A 26750-nucleotide genomic window follows, 5' to 3' on the forward strand; every position below is an offset into this window, starting at 1 on the left:
GTAATTTGTGCATTTTGTTCGTTTGAAGCAACAAACGTGTTCAAAATCTAATGAAGGATACTGAACAACTTACTTGATGAAGTTTCAGCTCAGCTTCAGCTGTATATTCCGAGAAAAACAGCATTCTAAGATCTCAATTTCAAATCAAAAGTTACTGAATCATGTTTTGAATTGTTTTGAATTGCAGCTATACGCGACGTCGCGCACTTATCCGACGAATTATAACAACCGCGCGCGCGTGTGCGTCGTTCCAATACTTGTGCGCGCTGCGCTGAATAACAAAACGAACTACTAATTTAAATTTTCCTACGGTGCTTCTTAAGAATCACCGTTGGAAATGCCTTCTTTCGTTGATTACTTCAAAATGACAGCTTCCCAGAAAGAATAATTTCACAGGGAGTTTAGTCCCCTTAATATCTTTCAACCAAGTTTGTTTTTCAACAATAATTACGCCAGTTACTTTTCGGATGGCTGCAAATGATGGACTATAGCTTTAATTGAAATCAACCGCAGAACTGCCCCAATTGAGCGCAAATGATGGCCCCAGTTTGGATATGGAGATCTCGTCTGTTCTGTTCATGCACTCCATTAAGTACTGCATTCGCCAGTTAATGCAATAATATTTTACAGGGAAATGCAAGGGGACCAGGAATCTCAGACGTAATACATAGAAAGCAGACTTTTGATACGGCTTGATTTTTTCACATTTTAAACTTGATAGAAACATTTGTTTGTAAACATCATGCTCGTCTAATTTCACATTATCTTTTCGAAAAACTTGATAAAAAGCGCGTTTACACTAAATATGTACATCCGTTCAAATCTGTTATTGTTGACAATTAAATAAAAGATATGTTTTATCAGTTGATGTCCTTTGTGTACTGTTTGTGCTTTAATAATTTAATATTGACGGAAGTTGCTCATCTTGTCATGGCAACAGATGATAGTAGATGGATGAATTCGGCGAAAGCTGTTTAAATATTCACAAGTGCGATTTACATGCAAATTATTACTGATGCTTAATAATCTAATTATGTGCCTCCATCCGTTTTCATGTGCGCGTTATAACGTCGTTCCGTATCAGGGTGACCGTAAGGTCATGGCCAAATTCTGCTAAATGCAATTCAAAAATCTGTCAGATTCATCAAAAATCTGCCAAATTCCCCAGAATTACTCGAAATACTCTATAGACATTTAAAGTCATATGAAGATGTTGTAATATTGCCTTAATTAAGGTTGAAATTACTTTATAAACAATCTACAGTAACATAAAGATGTTATGAAATTGCGTAAATTTCAGGCAAAACGTGCTTGCGTCACGACAAAGTCTGGTTCCCAGTGAACCTCAGCACCTAGACCAGCCAACCTGTCCCATGATGCAAGGGTTTGTTCGAAAAGATTGAAGCTTTTTTTAATGAAATATACCTTTTTTTTATATTTGTTGTGCAGAATTCTGCCAGAAATCTGCCAAAATAATCCACTCTGTCAAATTTTCTATCAAACTCATTTTTTAACAAAAAAATCTGTCAAAGTTAGCCGAAAAGCGGCTAAAACGGTCACCGTGTTCCGTATATAGCCTAAATGTAATCAGTGTTCTAGTCAGGGTGAAATTACAGCGTATAAGAGCATCATTTTGTTCGGGAAAAGGCACACATCAACATTAGAGACACAGTCTCGGAAAAAATGGTCCGGATAACATTGTTAACTTATTTCTTATGATGGGACTGCGGTTTGGCCGAAGTCAATTGAGCGTGATCGGCTGACTGATAAGGTTTACGTACAAAACCCCGAGCCAACGAGGCTTTTGTATAGAAAGCTGCCGGACCACATTTTGCGAGAGTGTGTCCGTAATGCTTGAAGCCTGCCGGTAATGCTGAGCCTGCATACTGCCAAAGTTACCAGTGGCATCCCTACACTTTCTCGTGCAAATAGGACCCATTTTTGGACCCTAATTTTATCAAATCTGCTCTTAGATAATAGCCCAAAAGCTAGTTGGTTTATACCTCTTCATTTTCAGTGCATGTTGCTTTAAAGGGAATATACAACATTTGCAAACATCGAAAAACAAAACAACCAAATTTTTACCAAATACCTTACTAGGATGTTGGTAAAATTAATGACAGTCTAAAGCATCCTGTAAAATTATGGCACCTAGTGTGAAGTCATTTTCAAGAAAAGTGTTATTTTTGTATAAATTTCCAACGGTGGTCGGCCGACCACCGTTGGAAAAACCTAACTATTTTTCAACTACTGCTCCAAATTTACCATTTTGTTTCAGTCTAGATTTTGTTTGCTATTGGTTACAAGTTCATGAACGGCTGCAGGCCAGCTAGACTGGTTCCCTTACCTTACAATTTTCCGGCAGGTAACCAGAGGGAACCAGACTACTTGAACATTTTTGGTTTTTCTTGGTTTTCCAGCATTTTCGAACACAAAACTTCAAACATGTCAGTGTAACAATATTTGATCTATTATACTAACCCCTCAAATAGTTCATTTCTGACAATTACAGCAAAAGCCAATGATGTACATTCCCTTTAAATACAATCGCATATAATAATTATTGTGGAGGTCTGTCAAAACTTTTTTTCAGGACTGTACAAAATATGATGCCAATTCTGCAAATACCCCCCCCCCCCTCCCACTAGTCTATGTAATAGACCATGGCGAAAGCCATGGTCTATTTAAAATGGCTTGAAAACATCACGTTGCAAAGCCACCGTCTTTTTATTCGGGTTGGTAGGGCGGTTCAGGCGGTCGCTCTGCAAGCCACGCCGCTATCTTGGGATCACTGGCGATACGACTCTTGAGGGTCGTAAGCTTGGGGAACTTTTCCAAGGAGTTGGCGCCCCTGGAGACGAAATTGACGAAATCCACCGCAGTGAAGAAGAAGAGGTCAGCGATCGTTATCTATGAACAGAAAGAAGCAAAACAAAACACAATTTGATATCATTTGCCGCCAGTATTTTTTTGTTTTATATGACAGGCTGTCTAAAGTGGTATTATAGGTAGAGGACATAGACTTGCGGCTATTATAGGTCCATCTCGGCTCGCGTTATGTCCGCAACGGTATATGGGTGCAGACCTGCAAATTGACTCCCAAAGTAGTTCCAAAAATTATTTTAAAATGCCCACAACTCTCCAATGTGTTTGACACACCCATCAAATGAAAGCTTATTTCATAATCTTTAATTTTCTGTTCAATTTTTGTTCCGTTATCTGATAACTTTTGGAGAAAATTCCATCCAAAGATGATCACCCTGAAAAGTAGTCTTGTGGCCCATCGCCATTTTGAAAAATGATGCCTGCGCTCCATTGCAAAATAAAGCAATTTTAGGGCGCAAATTCATGAGAATTTTTACATAAATACGAGCTCACACTCGTGTGCACGGCTTCCACCCATCTTTTTTTAATTTTTTTTTTTTTTTTTTTTTACAAACCTCCAAGTTCCGATGGCCCACAAAATGCTCTAATAGCAAAGATTTTGAGGGTGCACAAATTGTGATTTGGCCCGCGTAGGCATTTCTGGACCCATTTACAGGTCTGCTCCCCTAGGCCTATAGGCTATCCAGTAATCAGTTTCTCTAATTCTCCTTCAGTATGCATGTTAACAATCCCATTAAAATAATCCAAGAATCTCACGAGAACGCTTTCCCCATTCTTGGACCTATAATGGCGTCCGAAACGGTACCCCTGTCTCGCAACTCTCTCAACCTCTGGCATTATCCAACCTAAACCCACTATTAAAAAACATATTTACTAGAGAAATATATTTTCGTAACACAATAATATTTGATCCTAAAATGCATCGTCCCTCTGTTTCCGACACGGGATCAAGTTAAGTCACTGAATTCTCAGTTACCGAATTTCCGACAATATATTCTCCAGCCGGTTCCACAGCGAATTGGCGATCTAACGATGCGTAGACTGGCGGAACAACCTCCGTCAGAAATGTCTTTGTTTTTGCCGCCTAAAAAACGAACAAATTTAGATGTCAAGCATTATCAAAAAAATCTGACCTAACCTTTGGTTGATACCATCGCTTCAAAACCCTTGCGCTCAATATTGAAGGCACCAGGGGTGAACATTCAGGCTCTATAGAAATGTTTCCGTTTTTGAAGCATTCTTTTATAATAGGCCTCAATGCAAACATTACAGCGTGTGTCAATAAAAACGCAGGATTCAAAGCGATTTTTTTTCTGAGAAAATTATGCTACTGGTGTGCCTAATTTGATAAGGATTTGATTGTCCATAATTTCGTATTTGACAAGATTTTTGTTTAGTGGAATTTGGACTTTTGGTTCAAAAGTTATGACAAGTTTTGTGAAGCCCTTCTGAAGCGGGTTGGTCTGATTCAATGACCTTAACACAACGACCAGTTATGTACAATGCAGGTATGCATTGAAGACAATTAAACCAGAACAAAACTTTCTTTGAAACAACTGATGATAAGTATCACTTAAATTTAATAACTGGACTATCATTGTTTCAAAGCATCATGAATTATTGACTAATAACATTGATTGTGGACTAAAGGATTATGTAAGCCTAACCCTGCCACACATGTCCTTCTTTGTGATCCACAAATACTTTCACCTGTACTGAATTCAAACCTTTCATTAGGTATGTGTGATTTCACAAATCAGACCAGCTTGGAATTTATAACCCTTCTTCAATGTACTCTATCTCTGGACAGGATTGTCCAAATGAGATGGGATAAAAAGCATAGTGAAGAGAAGGAAAGGTACTTTGAAAAGAGAGTTAACATTATGATGAATAGGGGTGGTTTATATTCTTAATATTTGTGTTTCTAATCCTGCGTTTTTATTGACACACGCTGTATTTTAAGGTTGAACAAAAAAAATCGTCTTGGGCGGGGTTTGAACCAGTGGCGTCCGGATTGCCGTTCCTGTGCTCAACCAACTGAACTAAACATTCGTATTGTTTCAATAAGTTGCTAGTTGGTACGTCACACGCCGCCGAGGTCACGCAATGCGCAGGGTGATGTTCCACACAAACCTGGTTTTAGCGCTGTGACCGTAAACATGACTTTTTCTGGTTCGGGACCGTTTTGGCGCTCCAGTTACGCTGAAGAAATGACGAAATTGTTCCGACCAAAGTTGAACCGAGAACTAATTGCGACTGGTTCACTTACGTTTCAAGATGGTGGAAAGGTAAACACGTTTTATAAACGACGTTACTTTGTTACCACAAAAGAGATTTAAACAGTGGGTTTGTACAGTCGGTACGGTCACAGTTGATACTCTGCCTGGGGAAAATACTGGAAAAGTAACTGCCCGACTTTTGCTTGTAAAATCGTGTTAAATTGACTAAATCATTCGTGATCGTCTTCCTATTGTGGTCATGATGATCTGCTCACCACACAAAGTGACGTCACGAACAAGTTTTTGGTCAGGCGTTTTCGCGGTGCACTGGAAACATGTCCACGTCACGACTGTGACGTCAGAAACATGTTCCAGGTCAAGGGCCACCAAAACGCGGCCCCCAGACTACAATGTAGTCTTGACCGAAGCATGGATTTTGAACTACGCGCACTAGCAATCACAGTAACACGACATCAACGGTAGAGGGAGACAAAAAAAATCCATTAGATGTCACTATCAGAGCCTCATATTGGTCTATTGCATATACGTCCGTCACTCTTTAGATTTTTTTCTATCAAATTTGAGATAATCGAACAAATGAAATGAAACTGGGTGTTTCAACTCACCTGTTGTTCTTTGGTTCCCACGTACGTGTCATTGACTGCTGCCCAGATATCCTCTGCCGTGTCAATAGCTTGGTCGATGTAGGCTGCATCTAAAGACGTCTTACCATAAAGCCCTACAAAAGATGACATCCAAGAAACCTAAACACAGGTTTCTTCTATATATCGGTTAAAGAAGTATTTAATTTGTCGAATTTAATAGCTCGAATTTTGTGGAGAAAAATTAAATAACTTAACGTCGGTGAATAACTTTAAATTTGATATTGCTAGGAACGTAACAATTACAAAAGAAATCGAGGTGAAACTGGAATAAAGCATTGGACACGCATTTTTATTTCGTTAGATAGGCGGGCGCAAAAAAGGAAACGAAATATTTGAGCCAGGACTGAGTATCGAGAGTTGGCGCGACCGAAGACAAACGAGAAGGTGAGGTCACTTCGTGGGATATCATGACTGGTGGTTTAGCCCATGCAGAATGAGACAGGACTGACCGAATTCTCTGCCTACATATCGCAGGATGGCTTTGCTCTGTCCAATGATCTTCCCGTCAACTTCCAACACCGGTACTTGCTGCGTTGGGTATCCTATTTTTGCCAAGACAAGTATAAAAATAACTATTACAGTCATGTTTGTAACTAAACTCGGAGAGGTTGTATACTTTTTACATTTGAGGAATTCGTTCTAGTCGGATGATCTTATATAACCCAGGCTAGAAAACCGTGGGGATGATTGGGCCATGGCGAGTCTTGTTTGAAGACTGAGTCTTTTCTTTTCTTTGAAATTATTCCGGCTGTTACTCAGAAGAAATCAAGAAACGTAGGTGATTTCTAACGATCAGCCAATTGACTGATTTTTTGAAATGCAGAGAAATTGGTATTTCGTGATCCAATTAAGGTGGACTTGTGCTTGGTTTTTCACTGTTCCTTTGAAAAGTGATATCCGAGCTGGGCTGAAACTTTAACAGGTTAGGCCCTAAATAGTTTTGAACATTCTTCTTTGGATTTTGAGTGGTGTTATTATTGGAAACTATGAAAACAATACAATAAATGAAGAACAATGATCCTTTATGCCTTCAACATTACAAATAGATAGCTAAATCAGCTATAACGGACCAACCTCGTTAGTGACCCCGGATGACCCACCCTGGCCCTAGGCGACGGGTTTCATGTACAGTTTAGGCGCGTCGTTTGCCCGTAGCAAAACAATTTCCGTCCCGTTGAATCCATGTTGTCGTCCCGATTATGCTTCAGTTATAGCGTCCCGATTTTGCCTATGAAATCTCTGCTGAGCCCGCGGCATTGCGGCCACTCGATTTGCACCCCTGGCTACGCCGCTGCTAGGCACGGTGTATGGCGATAGGTTATTCGTTAACTAGAGCCAGAATTAAGCCAAGGACTCAAAAGAACACTATACCCAGCGTAAGGACTTTGATTTTGTAATGGTGTCATTTGCAAAGCCTTTCATCGGTTCACTGTTTTGACAAACCGACTTCTATTTGAGCCTGCATGTATGTGACAGTTTGGCCCAACTCATCAAGTCATCATGAAAATGAATGAATGAAGAAGAGAAGATGTAGGCCCTATGTGAGATTGTTGACCGCCTTCTATTTCTAGAAGTAGCCTTCGATCATGCTCACACATCAAAAGCTACTGACTCGGTAACTTAAATTATGCTCAATAATCATTTAAAATTTAAATGATTATGCTCAATAATCAGTTGGCTTCATAACCGAGTCGTTTCGCCGGCAACTCACTTTGTTTACACTCTTCCCATTCCGCTGACGGCCACTCTATATATTTCTCTTGGTAGTCGACTCCTGCCAGCTTAAAAGCGAGCCGAGTAGCTTCGGCTCGTCCGTGAAAACGGAAGTAGTGTAGTACATATCTAACCATGGCGCTTGACGATGATGCAGAACTAATAATGCCGCAACTCACAAAAATCATTCTGGGACTGATCTAACCACTCGCTTTTGTACTGAGCACAGTGTGGTGCGGGACCTGGGGCCAAAGGTGCAGGTTCAAGGGAGGCTGACCCTAGGTGTGTGACAGTGTTCAGATACTCTGTGGTTGCCGAGTACCACCGTACCTCCATGACGGGAGAAAACAGAAGTGAAGCCGAAATGGGACGGCCGCAGGAGAGCTAGTTCCAACTACATGTATATTTAATTCAAATTCAATATCGTTTGTTTTGTTCAAGTCGTTGTTCGTGGGGCTCTCAGTTGGATGATGGATGAGATACTTGCTATAAAAAGAGCGCCCTCAATAGCCCAGATCAAGTCATTCAGCTGTTTTCTTCACGCTTCACGTCACCGGTACATGCCGCGCCGGTATGGTATATTGTTAGCCCGACTGCGTCTGGCCGTGGGGCTAGGTATATTGTATACTTGTACAAGTCAAGAAGCAGCATTTGAATTAGGAATAGGATGGCATCAAAAGTTGTAAGCTCGATTACTAGGATATTCAGCCCAAGATTAACAATACGCCTGTCAATATTTGGAACTCTGGTTGGTGGTACTGTTTTGCTCAGGTAAGACTAACAGTAACAGGCAGGACCAGGGGAAAAGAATGTAGGCCTAGGGAAAGCTTCCCATATCTGGCCATCACTTGACACCCGGCACCGCTGTGCACAAATCTATCATGAGACTGGTCTGAAAATTAAAGTGTTTTCTCAATAAATACTTCAATATTTTCCCTGCTAAATTGTACTTTTTTAGGACATATTATCACTTTATGTTAGCTGATAGGTTACTGAAGGGAAAATAAGGAAATCTTTCCAAATGGAGGCCTAGTCCAGACTCGGACCTGAGTGTTCTAAAACGTCAAAAACTAAATCAGGCTAGACGTAGCAGACAGCTAGACCTGTGAATATTAACAAATGACAAAGCCATGTTCACGGGTCTAAAATAAGGCCAACTTTACTCACTCTTTAAGGGGCCTTCCAAAATTTGCGATGTTTTAAATTTCGAAGTGGCTATCGTTACGGCAGCCATTGTTTAGCGCCCTCTACGATACTTTTTTGATACGCACGCAGGTATATAATTATTTGTTTCCCCACGTTTTAGCGAGCAGTGTGACAGCTCAGTCGATAGAGGGTAGGATTTTGCACCGCGAGGTTGCGGGTTCGTATCGCAGTTTTGCACTCGAATTTTTTTCCTTTTCTAACCTGAGGCTTTGGAGGATTTTTTTTTAAAGGGAAATAAAGGCCTTCTAATTTTATATTTTCTTCTCATGTTTTTATAAAAGTTGCAGTCTACCGTAACGATAGAAAATGGGAAATGCGTTACGGCTGCCGTAACAATAGCCACTGCGTTTAAATTTTGCAAAAAAAATGATCCAAACGTAACAACCGGTAAATTGAAAAAAGAACAAAATATTTTGATAAACTTACCACTCACAATTAAATGTCTGCCGAGTTGTGCAGTCCACATCATTGCTCTTCCCTTGAGGGCGTGTGTGATGTCACTATCGAAGAAAAACAAGTCACGCTTAATCACTGACTGTTTCTTGTAATGATATGTGCCCCGCGCAAAAAGCCCATACTGCACTGGGCACATACCACTACACGAAACAGTCGTTGATCGATTCAGCATGACTTTTTTTTCTTTTTTCGATAGTGATGACACAAAGTGACATTCTGATATTTCTTGACACATCTGAACACCTGGTAATGATGCCTTCATGAATAAGGATGAGAAAAGTGGCATCAGATCACTATGCAATATTCTTTCCGGATTTATAGGCATGTTTATTAGCAGACAGCAGGACTGGTAATAGCTCTGTTGATCGCTGTTGATCGCGTTGTGCGATGGGTCAATTCTGTAGGATATCTCAGACTTTCCTTATAAGAAAAAAATCCTCCAGAGTTGTGAAATAGAAAGAAAAGGTCTTTGACTGGTGGCAGCGGGATTGACCAATAGCGCACATCGACATGATCGACTCCGTGGTCATGATGGTAGGGGACTGAATCAGTCCCACTGTCTAGTCCAACCGATGACCTTTTTACACTCAGATACCATGGTTACCATGGTTACACTGCCCGAAGTTATGGATGACATCCTAATTTAGGCCTATGGATGAATTCCTGTATTCGAACTTTTTCCAATATAGCCTAATGATACAGATACAGTGCAGCAATATCGGGGCTGAACGCTAGTGGGGCTAATATGTGTAAGCTTGACTCAAATGCTTTAATGTGTCATTCTAAAAATTATTTGGAGCAGTTGACACAGTTGATTGATGCAGTGCTAAAGGGGTGTTGGACTGGTTGTTTCAGGTGCCTGTCTATTTTCTTGTATTGCATACATGAATTTACTACATACATACACAGTATTGAGAGTCCCAAATTTTCGGACTAGACCTGGGTCCTCTTGTACCCATGTAAACTTGACATCAGGTCAACCTGAGTACAGGTTTTTGATTTGCGACAGAATTTCTCTTTTTTTGTATCAACAACTTGCAATTAACCACAGAAAAACTACATTTGTAAGCATCTTATACATGTAGTTGTCCATTCAATCAGAATTTGCTACGCATTTGTTAAACTTTTGGGGGTAAGTGTTAGTATGCCAAAGTTAACATTTAAAGGGAATATACAACATTTGCAAACAATCGAAAAATAAAACTACCAAGTTAAATGAAACACCTTACTAGGATGTTGGTAAATGACAGTCTAAAGCATCCTGTAAAATTATGGCACCTGGTGTGAAGTCATTTTTGAGAAAATTGTATTTTTGTATAAATTTCCAACAGTGGTCGGCCGACCACCATTGGAAAAACCTAACTATTTTTCAACTACTGCTTTTATATTCACCATTTTTTTCAGTCCAAATTTTTTTTGCTATTGGTTACATGTTCATGAACGGGTGCAGGCCAGCTAGACTGGTTCCCTTACCTTACAAATTTCCGGCATCTATCAATTGATCCATTTTATCTTTAGTGGAGTCAGGGAACCAGACTACTCCACCATTTGTGTTTTTCTTGGTTTTTCCAGCATTTTCGATCACAAAACTTTAAACATGTCAGTGTAACAATATTTGATCTATCATAGTAACCCCTCAAATAGTTCATTTCTGAAAATTACAGCAAAAACCAATGATGTACATTCCCTTTAAGTGCACCTAAAGTGTAAGTTACTTGAGAAGCCTTTTTCTTTTCTCTTTTTCATAAAATAGAGACTACTTTGGAGGTGCTGTCTGCAAAAGCGAGAATTGTATCGATGGGAAGACTGTGATTATAACAGGTGCCAACTCAGGCATTGGGAAAGAAACTGCCAAAGATCTAGCCAGGAGAGGTTTGTATAAAATGTCTTCCGTCCTGTCCTGACAAAAGATTGGAGGAGGTTCTGAGCAGATGCCAATTTCTGTGCGCTGAGTTTAACCGAAAATATTGTTAAAGCCACGTAGGATCACTTGCAATATACCTAGAAGAGTACCTACTGAATTCACAACAGAAACCTTGCTCAAAGTGAACACAGGACTGGCATCAAATACCCTGTGAAATAATTGTGCTTGAAATGGTCTCATTTGCAAGAAAACTTGCACTGAAGGTGTTGTTTTATTCGCGTAGCATTTACAAGACCCACAAAATTATGCATATGTTTTCTCTGTTTTCTCAAAATGTATAGTTTTCACTGAGAGCTAAAACTTCGACAGATGATAAATGTAGTTGTTATAGGCACCTTACTTAAGATTTTTAGCAATTTTGTTGATTCAAACGAAAAAAAAAAATGCACGAAAAGCAAATGATCCTATATACATGCATCTTTAAGCAAATTTATGTCCCAAGCAAAACTCAGTTCAGAACCACTCACAAACGTGTAGTGGAAATTATATTACATTTGGCAGAAGGTTCATGCTTTTGCTGAGAAAACATACTTTCTGTGATTTGCCAAATGTTCTGCTTATTAAGCAGCTCCTTGGAAGCCCCTTGCAGATCGTTATCTTAGATTTAAATCTGATTCTTGGATCACATAGCTCTCTGGGAGATGCTTCTAGTAGCAGAGACCAATTTAAAGGAACTAAAATGTAGGAAATGATTACAGATGGAGATGTAATTTCAATTTGGGGTTTTGCCCTTCATCGACATACCTTCTGATACTCACTCAGTGTTGTCTGAGGGTTTTTGAGAAAGAAATCACAAGCTTACTTGGATGTAATGTTGTGCATGGCGTTGGGTTGACCGGGCCAGACTGACCCGAAACGTTATAGTTTCCGACCCGAAACATTATAGACCGACCCGAACCGAAACCGATCTAAACTCCCCAAATCTCACCCTAACAAAAATTCAAGCAAAAACAACCCAAACCGACCCAAGACTGAATATCTGGCCCAGGCAACTGTAACTGTTTTGTGCTTTAACTTACATTTTTACTCATACCGTACGTTACGGTTAACTCATAACGTTAACAACTAGTGAGTTTCCAAACTTTTTCAGGTTTTGGGGTTTGTTTTGATTTATTTGGGATTCTTCACAAGATGGCTTAACTGACCCGACCTGACCCAAAAATCGCAAATGGAACACTGAAACCGACTCTACCTGACTGAAATGATACAAAAACTGACCCGACCCTGGATTCGGGTTGGTTACAGTTACGGTTCGGGTTTGCACAACATTACTTAATAGGCCTAAAAAAGAAGAAGTTATGTTGGCGTAACGGGCCAGAAAAAATAGGGTAGGTAGGTCGGTTTTTAATTTTTTTTAATTTTTTTTTTATCCCAGCAACGAAAATGACATTAAGCCGGTAGTAGTACACGATAACAAAAGAAAACAAGGCTACACACAATATTTGTATACTTTTAAACTCCGAGTGACATTTATTTCACTTTTTATGTCTTTCTTTTATAGTTTCTTGTTTTTGTGCAAATAAAAACAAAACTGTCAGATCGAGGAAAATTTAAGGAAGGCATGGTAGACCAAGGCCTGCAGTGTGCTTCAGGACAGATGAGGCATGAAGCCAACTTGCTGTTTTTGGTGTATCTGTAAAATGATATATTAAAAATAAAAACCATGAATTAAGAAAAGTTCTGGCTGTTGTATTTCAGTTTTCAGTATGTTATATTCAAATTATAGGCATAGGATAGGATAGGACATTTAAGCAATATTTACCTTTTAGCGTTTAAATGGCCTAAATATCAAAAAGCGGAATCCAAAATCAGACAAAATGTTAGCCGTTTCATCTGCATCGACATCTTTATATGGACCCGATTCTTCCTTTGAAGTTTGTATTTTTAGCACGGTGTAACCCGCTTTTACACCATCGGCACAGCTCTGAGCGATTACCCCCAGCTCTAGATTCAAATTTATCCGCATTAAACGGTCGAAAATGACCGAAGATCCCCATTTGCCCTTGATGGAAACACTGTACGCTTCGGTACCGGGCGCCATGATGCGACGGCGTACGCGCGTAACCACGGGCCGGGGCCGGCCGGGTCGCGTCGGCCGCCGGGGTTACAGAATAGTTTACCATTTTTAGAATAAATATAATCAATTGTTATCGTGTAAAATAGTGGAAAATTAATTAAAATAATTTATATTATAATGAACTATTTTTGTTAACATGGAATAAATATGTAGCAGTTCGTGCCGTGCAACAGTCTAGGACGAGGCTATACATGTACTGTACATATGTACATGTGCATCTATCATGCATGCATGGTGCATCGATCTCCGCACGCGCACTGCCTGTAGGCCTGCGCGATCTTCTGCATGTTCGTTGTGTCATGGAGAGGAAGGTGCTAAACATTGTGCACTCCAAAGTTCCACGCGCGCTATCGTCATACAATTGAGGAGAAACGGTCAGAAATGGTTTCAAAACGTATTTAAAATTCATTTCTATAGATTTTAATTATATTTCTTCCCTTCAAAAAAAAAAAAAATATCCAGGGTCGGCCGCATTTTTAGGGTCGGTCGGGTTACGCCAACATAACACTTTTTTTTTTTAGGCCTTAGATGTCTGCACTAGGAAGCAGGATGTTATGAGCTTGAGTCCCACCTGAGCTTGTGAATTTCTTCTCACAAGCCCCCACACAAAACAGAGTACACACTATACATGTACCTGTAGAGTGTTATGAAAGTACAGGGCGAGTAAAAAAAAGCGAAACCTAAATTCCATGACTATTGTTTTAGTGAAGTTCTGCATGCAGCACTTTTAAAATCTAGGATATGAAAGCCCAATTCATAAGCTTTCTTTAAAAACAAGAATCATTCAAATCACTCAAGTGCCTTTCAAGTTACGGAATTTTAAACACAACCACCGTTTTAAAGTTCCGTCCACGGATCACAAGAAGGTAAGTGTTCTTCCAGCAAAACAAAACCTAAACACATTGGGATGTGTGTGAATTGTTTTTGTTTTGCTGAAAAAACGCACACCTTCTTTGTGAGCCTTGGACAGAACTTTAAAACGGTGGTTGTGTTTAAAATTCCGGAACTTGAAAAGTACATGAGTGATTTGAATGATTCTTGTACTAAAAGAAAGCTTATGAATTGGGCTTTCATATCCTAGATTTGGAAAGTGCTACATGCAGAACTTCTAAAACAATGGTCCCGACATTTGGGTTTCGTTTTTTTTTACTCACCCCGTATGTCGGGCAAAACCCAATATTGAATTGACATGTAATATGTTAAATGATATTTGAATGATTACCGTAAAAGGTTTTGTTGATGTCATGTTTTCAGGGGGCCACATCATACTAGCCTGTCGCAACGAGGACAAAGCAGAGAAAGCAAAGAAGGAGATTATTGAAGAGACGGGCAACAAAGATGTAGTAGTCAGGAAACTAGACCTGGCATCGCTCCAGTCAATCAGGCAATTCGCTAAACAGATCAATAAAGGTAACATTCACTTTAATCCAAACCTTGACGGATCCCTCAAAACACTGAGGTTTTGTAGGATTTTCTAGGATTAAGGATGGAAAACCCCAACCACTCTTACTTTTGGTTTGATATGGCTTGATCACGGGAATAAATGTGCTTGGCCGGTTTTAAACAAGTACGTTTAAAACCTGCTTGGGGCTTGGACGCAGTCAAATGCCGGCCAAAATATTAAATTTTATCAATAAATGTACTTGTTTAATACTGGCCAAGCGCATATTTATTCCCATTCATAAATATCTTTTCGGTCAAAAAGTTTAAAACAAGTCAATAATTCCCAATATCCAACGATTTTACAACAAATTTACCTAATGTTTTGTGAAACACATCTCATCATGTCTATGGTATGCGTAGTGCTAAATGTCCCTTTATATGGACATTGGCACATGCGCCCAGTTAGTACTGCACAATGGGACGCAGAAGGGTTTTATCAGTGATTTAATACCACCCAGTATTATTTATCAGTGATTTAACACGAAAAACTGCATAATTGTGTATATTTTGCTTCTAGTGACCCCATAACTTCATCTCAGTGACATCCTGCAAATGATTGTTGGTTTTTCTTTTCAGAGGAACCTCATGTGGATGTTCTGATCAACAATGCTGGCATCATGCGATGTCCGTTCTGGAAGACAGAGGATGGCTTTGAGATGCAGTTTGGGGTCAACCATCTTGGTGAGGATGCTCTTGTTTTCAATCATGCATGACTCCAACATAAGAACTATCAGTCATTAGCTTGGCTTAATTACATGAAATTCAGATCAAAGTCTTCAGACCCAAAACATTTAATGTTTTGAACTACCACTATTGACATTGTAAATCAAAGAGAACTCAAGAGAACTTTGAATTAAATTACTTTCAATGAGTGTTTGTGTACTCTGATTTCACTTTTTCCGATTCCACTTATTTTTGTATACCATAGCGCTCTTTCAGCTGGAATAGAAAAGAACTTGAACAAAATTGATTTGGATCTGTAAATTCCTTTTATTTCATAAAACAATGGTTTAAAGCTACAGTCCATCATTTGCAGCTATCCAAAAAGTAACTGACATAATTATTGTTGAAACGCATGCTTGGTTTAAAGATAACAATGGAACTAAACTCCCTGTGAAATTTTTCTTTCTGGAAAGCTGTCATTTTGAAGAAAACAATGAAAGAAGGCCTTTCCAACGATGTGTCTAAAGACGCATTGTTGGAAATTTCCGTTAGTAATTTCGTTTTTAATTCAGCGAAGCACGCACAACCATTGACACGACGCACACACGCGCGCGGTTGCTATAATTCATCGGTTCAGTACGTGACATAATCAGCTGGATGAGAACGTGCCCTGGACGCTGAATTAAGGCGCAATTCAATATCATGTTTTTGAATTGCGCCTTAATTTGAAACCAAGATCCTAGAATATTGTTTTCTCGGAATATACAGCATTCACTGAGCTAAAACTTCATCAGGCTAGTTGTTCAGCAACCTTCTTTAGATATTCAGCACTTTTGTTGCTTCAAACAAACATAATGCACAAATTACAAATGATGGACTGTACCTTTAAAACCACCCATAGTACATTGTATTACACTGTGTTTATTCACTAATGAATCCACAAAACCTAGAGCACACGAGCGAGTTTGGATGCAATAGAGAGTAACAGGCAGGGAGGTTGGGGCGGTACAGTTACTAATGGCTTTATCTCCTTGAAGTACATTTATAATGTGATCTGTAAAAAAAAATTCCTGGTATTGAAGATCTTGGTCTTATCCCTGGACCTTTAACCCAAATCTCACTAAATCAAACAAAATTTACTTTGCATTTTGTTGATCCGCAATATAAGCAGTTGCACCACCCATTGAATTCTGTGAGATCAGCATTCACCATATTCTGTTGTTTGATTCTACAGTTTTGCAGGATGGTTTGTACCCCTGGTAAGGGTAATTTCAAAACCCACACCAATAGTTTCAACTTTTATTTCCTGCCCTGCCCCCCACCAGGTCATTTCTACCTGACCAATCTTCTTCTAGACAAGATGAGATCCTCCTCACCCAGTCGCATCATAACCGTCGCCTCCCTGGCCCACACCACGGGAGATATGGACTTTGACAATCTCAACAGCGAGTCGGGGTACAAGACTGCTGATGCCTACTCGGACAGCAAGCTTGCCAATGTTCTCTTCACACATGAGCTCAGTAAGAGGTTAAAAGGTTGGTTCCCATCTTTGTTTTTGGTACCAGAATGGAAATAGCACTAAAGTATCACCACAATTTAAATTACAGGGTGAGTAAAAAAAAATGTGAAACCCAAATGTCGGAACTATTGTTTTAGTGAAGTTCTGCATGTAGCACTTTCAAAATCTAGGATATCAAAACCCAATTCATAAGCTTTCTTTTAGTACAAGACTCATTCAAATCACTTTTGTACTTTAAAAAATACGGAAGTTTAAACACAACCACCATTATAAAAGTTCTGTCCATGGATCACAAAAAAGATGTGCGTTCTTCCAGCAAAACAAAAACCAATTCAAGCACATCCCTATATGATTTGTTTTCGTTTTGCTGGAAGAACACTTACCTTCTTGTGATCCGTGGACAGAACTTCAAAATGGTGGTTTGTGTTAAAACTTCCGTAACTTGAAAAGTACAAGAGTGATTTGAATGATTTTTTTACTAAAAGAAAGCCTATGAATTGGGCTTTCATATCCTAAATTTTGAAAGGGCTACATGCTGAACTTCACTAAAACAATAGTCCCACCATTTGGGTTTCGCTTTTTTTGACTCGCCCTGTATAACCCGTTAGCACCTGTACTACAAGGTGAGTAAAAATAAATTCCCTTTGGATATGTCCTTGTTTCCCACGAAAATGGAAAAGGTTACCATTTTTTTCTGAAAATGAAGAATATATTTGGAGTCCTATTTAACGGTTCTTATTGACTCCATGTTCAAACAGTAGATGGGGCTATTGACCACTTTCGGGAGGCTGAGTGGAAGGGACACACTCGTGCGTTTACTGGTTCAGTCTCTGGGTGGCATGGGTGGCTTGTGCGTAAAGCTCTCACCAAGGTGACCACGGTTCGAATCCTGGCCGCGGATCACATTTAAGTAGAGTTGTGCATTGGTTCTCTCCTGTGCCACGAGGGTTTTTCTCCGGGCCCTCCGGTTTTCCTCCCTCCGGAAAAATCAAACACTTTCGATCTCAGGCTGTGCTCCGTGGTCATATATGGGTCGATGTGGCCGGCAGCCATAGGTGCCTTTATGTCCCAGCGGCCCGACCACGTTGTAGCCACGTCCTTCGCAATTCAGCATACCAGCTGCGAGTAAGGATGATTAGCCTCCCAAACTATTATTATTATTAAACACGTATGGTGCGAAGTACGCAAGATTAATTTTATTCTGAATGGGCACAAACCCATAGCGTCTTTGCATGAGCATCAGGTGTGTACAGCACTGAGTTCAAATGTCCCTCCAAGAAGTCTCCCCCTTATCTTCATTTGTAACCGTTTTTATAGGGGGTTTAAGATTTTAGGCTTTGCATGGTGGAGTATCAGTATCGTTTTGGTTTGCGGTAATACCATGTGGTAATAGCTACTGTTGCTCAGTAGATATTTAGTTTTAAATAACCGACATACAGATCCTTGTCATTTGATTGGTGGAACTCACATCACGTGACATTCGTTATTACTCCCATTCACGCCGGGTCTCAAAAAGTACTATCTGCCCATGGGCAATGGGAAATACTATTCAACAGTTTGGATCATTCTTGTTCCAAGACGGGGTATTTGTGTGCAAAGGCATGCTGGTATGCGTGTTCATCGTTGCCCGTAGCGCGTATTGTTCCAAAGAGCCAGCGCTACAGTGGGGTTCAAACATTTGCGTGAAGGGATGGTTTGAAAGAGAGAAATACATTTCGCATCAATTTTGTAGTGAAATAAAAGTTTAAATATATCAAATAACAAGGATCTATATGTCAGTTTTATATAAAACAAAATATTGAGTGGCTTTAAATTGTGAAATGGGAGGAACATTATCGCTCGGTAAAATCTGGACTTTTCCAGTTCACTCAACTTCGCATCCTGAAATGGAAAAGTCCAGATTTTACCTTGCGATAATATTCCTCCCATTCCACGCTGAGCCACTCAATATTTGTATACTGATAAGAACTTGTCCTGCTTATTATCAACTTTCGCTATTAGTTTGTGTTCCGATAAGAACAGTCCTGCTTTCAGTTCTAAAAGAACTTGTCTTGAGGGGTAACTGATCACGAGTCCATTACTTCATTTTTCTTTTCTGAAGGTACTGGCGTAACCGCAAACTCTCTCCATCCCGGCGTTGTCAAGACCCAGATTGGTCGGCACACCGGCATGCATCGATCTGGCTTCTCTTCATTCATTCTGAGTCCCATCTTCTGGATGTTTGTCAAGACACCGAAGCAAGGCGCTCAGACAAACATCTACTGCGCAGTGGCCAGCGAGGTGGAGGGGGTGACGGGCAAATATTTCAGGTACGTGCATGTGAAGCTTGCCTTGCTCCAAAAATAAGTTTTGCGACAAATTTTCTGGGGACATCACTCACTAAATATATTTAAGAGCAAACTAGGAATATTCCCAAGCAGGGGGAGATTTGTCAGGATTTGTCAGCCTTTTTTTCTTTGGGGGAGAGGGGATTTTTATAGTCTTTACGTGATGGTTGTAAACATACGCGCTGTATGTGGTGATAAAACATTGCTAATTAGATATGCAATGCAGTGATTCCCCCGCGTGCGCAACTACATCGTTTCAAATGGGAAGCTGCCGTTTTGTTCAAAGATATTAATATTGACACCAACGGTCTAATTTACATTAAACGGCCATGCCCCATTGCTGCAAAATTCCCAAGACAGTGCGAGAAAGTAAAAAAGCAATTGTGCGAGGGCGCTCTACAACAGTGCAACCATCACTATCGATCACTGACATCTTGGGCCAAGAGTTGTAGACTATGGGCACAGAATTCCAAAGTTTGTACTTTTTTGAATCCCAGTTCAGTAATTTTTTTCAGTCAGTATCCCTTACTTGGTGTCCAACTCTGGTTTACTTGATAGAATGAAACGATTAGAAATGAAATGATTAGAAAAGTCTTCTAGTCTTGTGGAACGAAATGTTATGCCCCCACTATAGCATTGGCCCCAACTATAGTTGGAACTGTACCTAGCAGTCACAAGTATAACCTGGGCCCAATTTAATTTGGGCATAACAAAAGCATCAATAATTAAAATGACATTTTTATTTTATTTCATAGTGACTGTGCTGAAGTAGACTGTCACGCTAGAGGTCGTGATGATGCAGTTGCAGAGAGACTATGGCTGGAAAGCGCTAGGCTAGTGGGACTAGACCAAGATGGAGTACTACAAGAGAGTCAGTCACCAGAGGCAACTGACCAAACAAGAACAGAAAAGAGTCAACAGAGTCAGTCATGATGATTATGAGGAGTCTGCGCTCTTCGGAACTTTTGATTAATCCAAACCCTGGCAGACTCAACACAGTGCATCAGATGTAAGTCTGTGGGACCTTGCTGCATCGAGCCATCAATAACCAGTGCGTCAACTGCCAACTCTGAGACAATGGGAGCTATGTAGATCCATTGATCAAGGCCATAGTTTTATCAAGTCACTTTTGACCTGATGGACCACTTTGGACCTTGCTACACTGAGCAGGCTTGTCAGTTTGACAAGTGATGTGTGTTGCTGCGTTTAGCAGGGTTTCTAGCAAATACAAAACCCTGGGGGTTAGGGTTAAGGTCATTGTTATATTGTGTCTTTGATACTGTAATTTCATTGGTCTAGAATGGCCACGTGTCAAGTCAATAAAAAACACTTCATATACACTGCGTTACAAATGAATTACCTCATATACATGTACACTGTGCTGCATTTACCTCTGCATTATGAGCATGTGTGGGGCTGGCCCGCATGCCTCGTGACTGAGAACTGCAACCGCTCAGTCTCATGTCTGGCAGGAAAGCGTACAGTTATCAAAGGTTACACTGCAATGTTTTAATATATTTCTTGCAGTGTAAGTTACAAAACTTTATCGTTTTGACTGCTGTATGGTGTTTTTACCCCCCCCCCCCCCCCCGGCCGCATAGCACTGTCTGCTTTGCCTTGGGTGCTTTGCCTCGGGTGCTTTGCCTCAGGTGTTAAAAATGTCATATCCCACATCACAGCAGTCAACAATTGTTAAATATGTCACCATCAACTAAAGATAGGATGTTAACTTAGTTGCTTCTGGCATGAACCAAAATAGTGAAAATGGCGGCAAATCAAACCTTGTGTAAGATTTCCAATCATCCTTATGCCAACGTCTGTTTTATGAGGCAAACAGGCATTGAGTCCAGCCACTGATCTCTATATAAAGACTGAATAGCGTACAGAAAACCGAAGACGAAAGCTATTTGAAGCGAAATAGGGGAGACTGGTTGGCGTTCTATAAAGGACAAGTTGCCGTCTTAGGCAGTTGTGATTTGAATGCCACAGTTCACTTTTTGCAACGTTTGGAAATATAATATTTACAACATCATGTACATGAACCGAATGCGTGTCAGGTCTTCATACAGTGTGCACTGCATGTATACGTAGAATGATTGTATGACAGCGGCCAGTTTTGGAAGACTGGGGCGACATGTTCAAAAAGCGAAATACATGTATGTAAATGTACGGTGTGTTGGCGTACGCTATCAAGTCTTTATAAAGAGATCAGTGCGTCCAGCAGGTACGTAACTCCATTTTATCCTCACTGCTGTCTACTGAAGTTTCGACACATGCTCTACCTGCATGTGACTGAAGGCTGTAATCAATTAAAAACAAAGAAGAAAATAATGAAGCAGGTCTAGTGATCAACATTCGTCAAATGAAACACTGCAGCTCTTTGCTATGAAGAAACACTCTGGGGAAAAAAGAAAGCCTTCACACCAGAAAACCCTTCTTTAACATTTATTTTGTTCCAATTTTCCAATTTGTATTTTAAATAGAAAACAAATTAATGACCGTGTTTTTTTATGAATTCGAAAACAATGTAGAAAAATGTGTTGGAGATATTCTTTTATCAGATTATAATAAGCCAAGAAATGTAAGATTCTTAAACGAGGCTTTGTGTACATCACAGTCTGAAATGGGTGATTGATATGTACCAAGTTACTTTTTGTCACATTCAATCATCTCAATCATGATGTCTTCTGCTACCAGAACCTTATGCTCTAGCCAAAGGAGCAAAAAACAACACAGGCTACCAAGTAGACTTTATCTGCAAACGGAATCTCATATGTGCTGGGAGATTGATCTATCTCAACTTTAATGAAGATCCCTCTGACTTTTTCCCCGGAGTGTCTTCTGTAAAGCTTCACGAGCTTGTCAATCTTATCTAACGAAGCGTAACAAACAGATGGTGGTTCAAAGAGCGCATCTGCGGCTTGTTGTTAGCCATGGTCTCTCAGCATGTCCTCCACCATTACAATCTGTGGCAGGGGGTTTGTTGACATTTAATCGCCGCACCTACTATAGTTGCCACACCTTTGGAACGTGTACTGATGGCAGCGTATGTCTTCTGTATCTTTCAGGCTGGATTCTGGAACTAACTCTTGGATGAATACCCCAGTCCCCCTGGGAAATTGTGGCTTTGGCCGATCTGATTTTCTTAGCCACTATCTTTTCAATGTTGGCTTTTTGCGACGGTTTTGAGAGTTTGTGCTTTCCCTCAAATCATTGACGAATAGGGTGAGAGTGGACCTAACATTTGGATCACACTAGGACAGTGCGCCAATTAATAGTGTTTCTTTTGAGTGAGTAAAATGTTTGGAAAAACCTCTTTGAATAGACTGTGATGGTCTCTGATTTTGGCTTTCAGCATGGATGTTGCTTCCATTTATAAATGTTCAATAGGATCCACAGCGATTCCCACATCTCCGACTTCTCATCTTGGTCTTCCTTGTCTTCAATCAAAAGGAAACAGAAACAACATTGCGAAGCAGTTTGACCGCTACTGGGAGTTGGTGTTATTTGACTTGCTTTATTCTGCTGAACAGCTGAATGCCGAGTACCGAGTACTGCCGAGTACTTAGGTTGCCGAGTACGAGTACGAGTGCTTGTACCTCCGAGTACAAGAACGGGTCTCCGAGTACGAGTATTTGTACTTCCGAGTACGAGTACGAGTACTTGTACTTCTGAGTACGAGTACGAGTACTCCCATTTCCGAATACGGCCATACGGCAAATGGTTCATTGTGCGTTATTGGCCCAGGCCCAGTCAGACCGATATACAGACCCACTCACGGCTAGCTGTTAAATGTGTTTGTCCGGACTTGAACAGAGGAAAATCAGGAAATCTCGGTTTCTCCACAACCCAATCAACCATTTCAAACTGAAAGTATCAATAAAATAAGGCCATGGTAAGTGAAGCTATAACATTCTTTCCCCCCGAGTACTGCTATTCGAGTACGAGTATTTTAATGATCGAGTACAATTTGGACATGTTGAGTATGAGTACTTTGCTGCCCGAGTACGAGTACCGTCCTTTCGAGTACGAATACTTTGACATTCAAGTACGAGTACGAGTACGAGTACTCCAAAAAAAGTACTCGAGTAGTACTCGAGTACGAGTACCACAACTAAATATAGCGCCCTCACTTGAGGTAAAAAAAACAACAAACATGTCATGATATGACATCCCATTCCCCTAAACGTGACGGAATGTCACAAGCTAACTAGCTAAGCCAAAGCTAACAAACGAACACAGAAAAACTGGCATGAAAACTACTGCTGAGTTCGAAGTCAAAGTTTGATTCTGAAGGCCCAAAAAGTCTCAGTGAGCTTTAACTTGAGCTGCAGAGCTTCTTCGGTATTGACAACAGATTCGTTCAAATCGTCCATGTAGAACTGGTCAGCAACCACTCTGTTCAGCTGCTCATCACCCGCAGCGTGCTCAGCTACCACATGTCTCAAGGTCACAATGGCAGCAGTTGGAGACGGCTTGTCCCCAAAGGTAACCGTCGTCAGCTCATACACCTGGACGGGTTGACCAGGGCTCTCGACAAATACAAATCTGTGACAGCGGGCATCATCAGGTTCGATCTTGATGGCTTGGAACATCTTGCTTATGTCAGCGATGAGACCAACCTCGCTTTTGGAACCGCAAAGCAACCTCAAACAAATCAGAGTTTATAATTATTCTCACCCTTCATGAGATAATCGTTCAGCGAGTGGCCCTGATACCTTGCTTTCGCATCGTATACTACTCTGACCGGAGTAGTCTTTGAGTCTTTGGTGACAGCAAAATGGGGCAGGAACCACATCTTCTTGCCAGTATCTCTGTCTCGTTGCGGCTCCTCTTCTGTGACATGCAGAGAGACACCTCTGTTCAACTGGTCTCTCATTTGTTGGCAGTACGTTTCCCATTCCTCAGGTCTGTTGCTGAATTGATTTTCTAGACTCCTCAACCTCTTGACAGCATAGTCGTAGTTGTCAGGCAGGTCATCTGGTGATCTCTTCCACGGCAGTCGAATTTCATAGGACCCGTCGGGCAGTTGAGTGACACTCTGCGGTCTTGTCAATGAGATCGGCAGAACATCTACATCTCTTAGGTTCCAATCCCACCGCCTCTAGGCCGAGGAACTCCTCTAATGGGCCGATGGCTGACACGTCAACATAGTTGACCAATGTAGCTGAACTTGTAGATCGTCCTCCCTGGATGAACCAACCCAAAGGGCATCTGACTGCTGCAGGTTCATCGAATTTCTCACCACAGATGTAGTCCTCCCAGATCATCAGATGTGTGTTATCAACACCCAGGAGTAAATCGATAGTCTGCGATGGATCAACATGAATGTGGACCTGACTCAAATGCTCATACTGTCGTAGCTGATCTGATAGAATGACTGGAGCATCACCACAAGGCTCGTTAATCTCTGTGACTGTTAAAGGAGACGACCATCTTCCTTCAACGTCTTCAATGTGGCAATCCAAAAGTCTCAACTTTCTTGTTATTTTGTTCCCGCCGACAAGACTCAGGTCATGATCCTGGTAGAGATCTCGCTCGGATTTTGGGAAGATCCCTTTCTCAGCAGGGTAGCTTGGCTGCTTCCATCCAGTAGGATACGCACCAGGTGACGAGTGTTTCCTTGACGGAGGTATCCCATGACAGTCGGTAAGATGCCACGTAATTTAGCTGGATCATTGGCGGTGACTGTTGCCACATTCACAGAGCTGCTCGTAGGGCGAAAGGGTTCTGCACGTCTACTCAACTTGCTCGGAGTATTATTTCCCTTCTCACCGTAAAAAACAGGACAGATGGCTGAAAAGTGTAAATCACTACCGCAAGTCTGGACACGGCATGGAGACACAAACTGGCACGAGTTGGAGTCATACGGAGGTCTACCCGCCTTACAATTGTTGTGTCCACAACGGTAGCAGATGCTGTTCTTCATGACTTCATACTTCTCCTTCAACGGCAGACTTCTGAACTTGTTGCAGGTCTTCAGATAATGTGTGTTCGAGGTGGTGTGTAATGCGGACTTGGGTAATCCTGACTGTTTACCCTTGTCTGTGTGACTCTGTTTGCTCCAGTTCACTGTGGCAGAATTCGAAGACTTGAATGTTTTATTCTGCGGTACTAGACAGGTTGATGTACTCTCTAACCCAGCAGGCCTCGCTTTCTCACAGAACCACAAGTTAAAAAAAACATGTCATGATATGACACCATACTTGCTCACTACTTTCGATTTTTTTTCAAGGCCACAAGCAAGGTTTTGTCCAGGCTACTTTTGAGTTTCCTTGTAATACAGAGGAACTGAATATAAAGTGTACACAGCGTATGACGTCCATTCTTAAACCAATGGGGTTTGCTAGTTTAAAGTCATTGCAGTACAAAACAAATTGGGGAAATATGCTCATTTTTTTTCTCTGGCAAATTTCTCCTTGAAAATGTCTCCATCTCTGTATGACTCAAGAACAAACACTTTCGCTTTCCTCTTTTTCATAAGACCAGATTGCTGTCATACCCGGTTGCTGTACACAAGCGTGAAGCTTTTCTTTTGAGTGGATTATGCTGAAATGGTTCATTAGCATGACGTCGTATTTGCTTCATTCGTTCAGATTTGTTTAGCTGGGCTTTTTAGACTTACTCCACGAACTTGTCAACTGTCAGCTAAGGATGAGTGACCCATTTTTAATAAGGCACTGGACCTGCTTCTATTCAGAATTCCATTCGTCAAAAGGTGTGCCAACTAAGCTACATTTTTCTAGTGCCTCAAATGAATAGCCATCAAGTCTGTTGAAGTGTATCATGGCTATCGAATTGTCTTCTGCAAATGACCAATATTCTTGGACGCTAAGACTTGAATATTTCTGCTCGTCAAGTTAAATGCTCATTGTTGATATGCCTTTTTTATTCTGATCATTAAGGCTGCCAAATTTGAACTCTTCAAACTCGTCATCTGATTCATCGGTTTGTCATCAAATTGCCTCCATCTTGCATACTTCGAAGTTATCGGCATCAAAGTCATCAACTGCAGCATCAGCAGGAATTCTCTCATGCTCACCCTATCACTTTGTTGATGAGATAGTACTCGCATGTATGTCTTATAGTATCAGCCCTCGTGATGAATGGCAAATAAAACAAATTCTGTTCCCTCGTTGTTGAGGAATTAGATTGATGGTTAGTGTGGCTGCCTCGGGGCTCACTTGTGCCCAGAGGAGTTTCGGACTAGTTCTCAAACTTATGAGAAAAGAACTCCCAAGTGACTGGTATTCGCAATCAATCCAGGAACCACACACAAAACACAATGAAGCCACTTGACAAACATGGTGGTGATTGCTGATAGTAGATTGAGATAACAATCTGCAATTTAATAAAGCAGAAAAAACACTAAAAAGAAAACTATAATAAATGTACATGGAAAAGTATAATCTATTAAACATGGCAAGTTGAGTCCAAAAATGTGAAGTCTGATTTGTCAAATCTAAACACTATTTGCAGTTCAATCTGTTTTTTTGCTGAATGAATAATCAACTGTAAAATCTCAGAAAATCCACTGAATTCTTTTTTTAACTTATTAAAAGTAACTCATAAAATGAAGGAAAATGCTTCTTACCAAAATGGGGTCTTTCAAGGTCCACAAAGAGTGAATAAAGTGATGAAACTTGAAGAAC

The 26750-nt window shown here is 40.6% G+C and overlaps 2 protein-coding genes and 1 long non-coding RNA gene across 3 annotated transcripts; 1 reads left to right on the top strand and 2 right to left on the bottom strand.

The window, feature by feature from the left end:
• Positions 1-2542: 2542 nt before the first annotated feature.
• On the bottom strand, positions 2543-7937 carry LOC119743220 (hematopoietic prostaglandin D synthase-like). Its single transcript, XM_038219605.1, has 5 exons — positions 7482-7937; positions 6220-6312; positions 5732-5844; positions 3863-3970; positions 2543-2910 (listed from the first exon to the last, which is right to left on the bottom strand). The coding sequence occupies exons 1-5, from the start codon at positions 7669-7671 to the stop codon at positions 2728-2730; spliced, it is 687 nt and encodes a 228-aa protein (XP_038075533.1). The 5' UTR covers positions 7672-7937; the 3' UTR covers positions 2543-2727.
• Positions 7938-8054: 117 nt separating this feature from the next.
• Positions 8055-20434, top strand: LOC119743380 (retinol dehydrogenase 13-like). Its single transcript, XM_038219768.1, has 7 exons — positions 8055-8254; positions 10899-11017; positions 14401-14556; positions 15166-15270; positions 16578-16787; positions 18873-19080; positions 19854-20434. The coding sequence occupies exons 1-7, from the start codon at positions 8151-8153 to the stop codon at positions 20029-20031; spliced, it is 1080 nt and encodes a 359-aa protein (XP_038075696.1). The 5' UTR covers positions 8055-8150; the 3' UTR covers positions 20032-20434.
• A 5827-nt stretch (positions 20435-26261) lies between these two features.
• On the bottom strand, positions 26262-26750 carry LOC119742902. The gene is made up of 2 exons (XR_005272914.1): positions 26693-26750; positions 26262-26439 (listed from the first exon to the last, which is right to left on the bottom strand). It is a non-coding gene; the product is annotated as an uncharacterized LOC119742902 (long non-coding RNA).

This window comes from Patiria miniata, unplaced genomic scaffold (assembly GCF_015706575.1).
Source record: "Patiria miniata isolate m_02_andy unplaced genomic scaffold, ASM1570657v1 HiC_scaffold_6, whole genome shotgun sequence".
Taxonomy (NCBI): Eukaryota; Metazoa; Echinodermata; class Asteroidea; order Valvatida; family Asterinidae; genus Patiria; species Patiria miniata.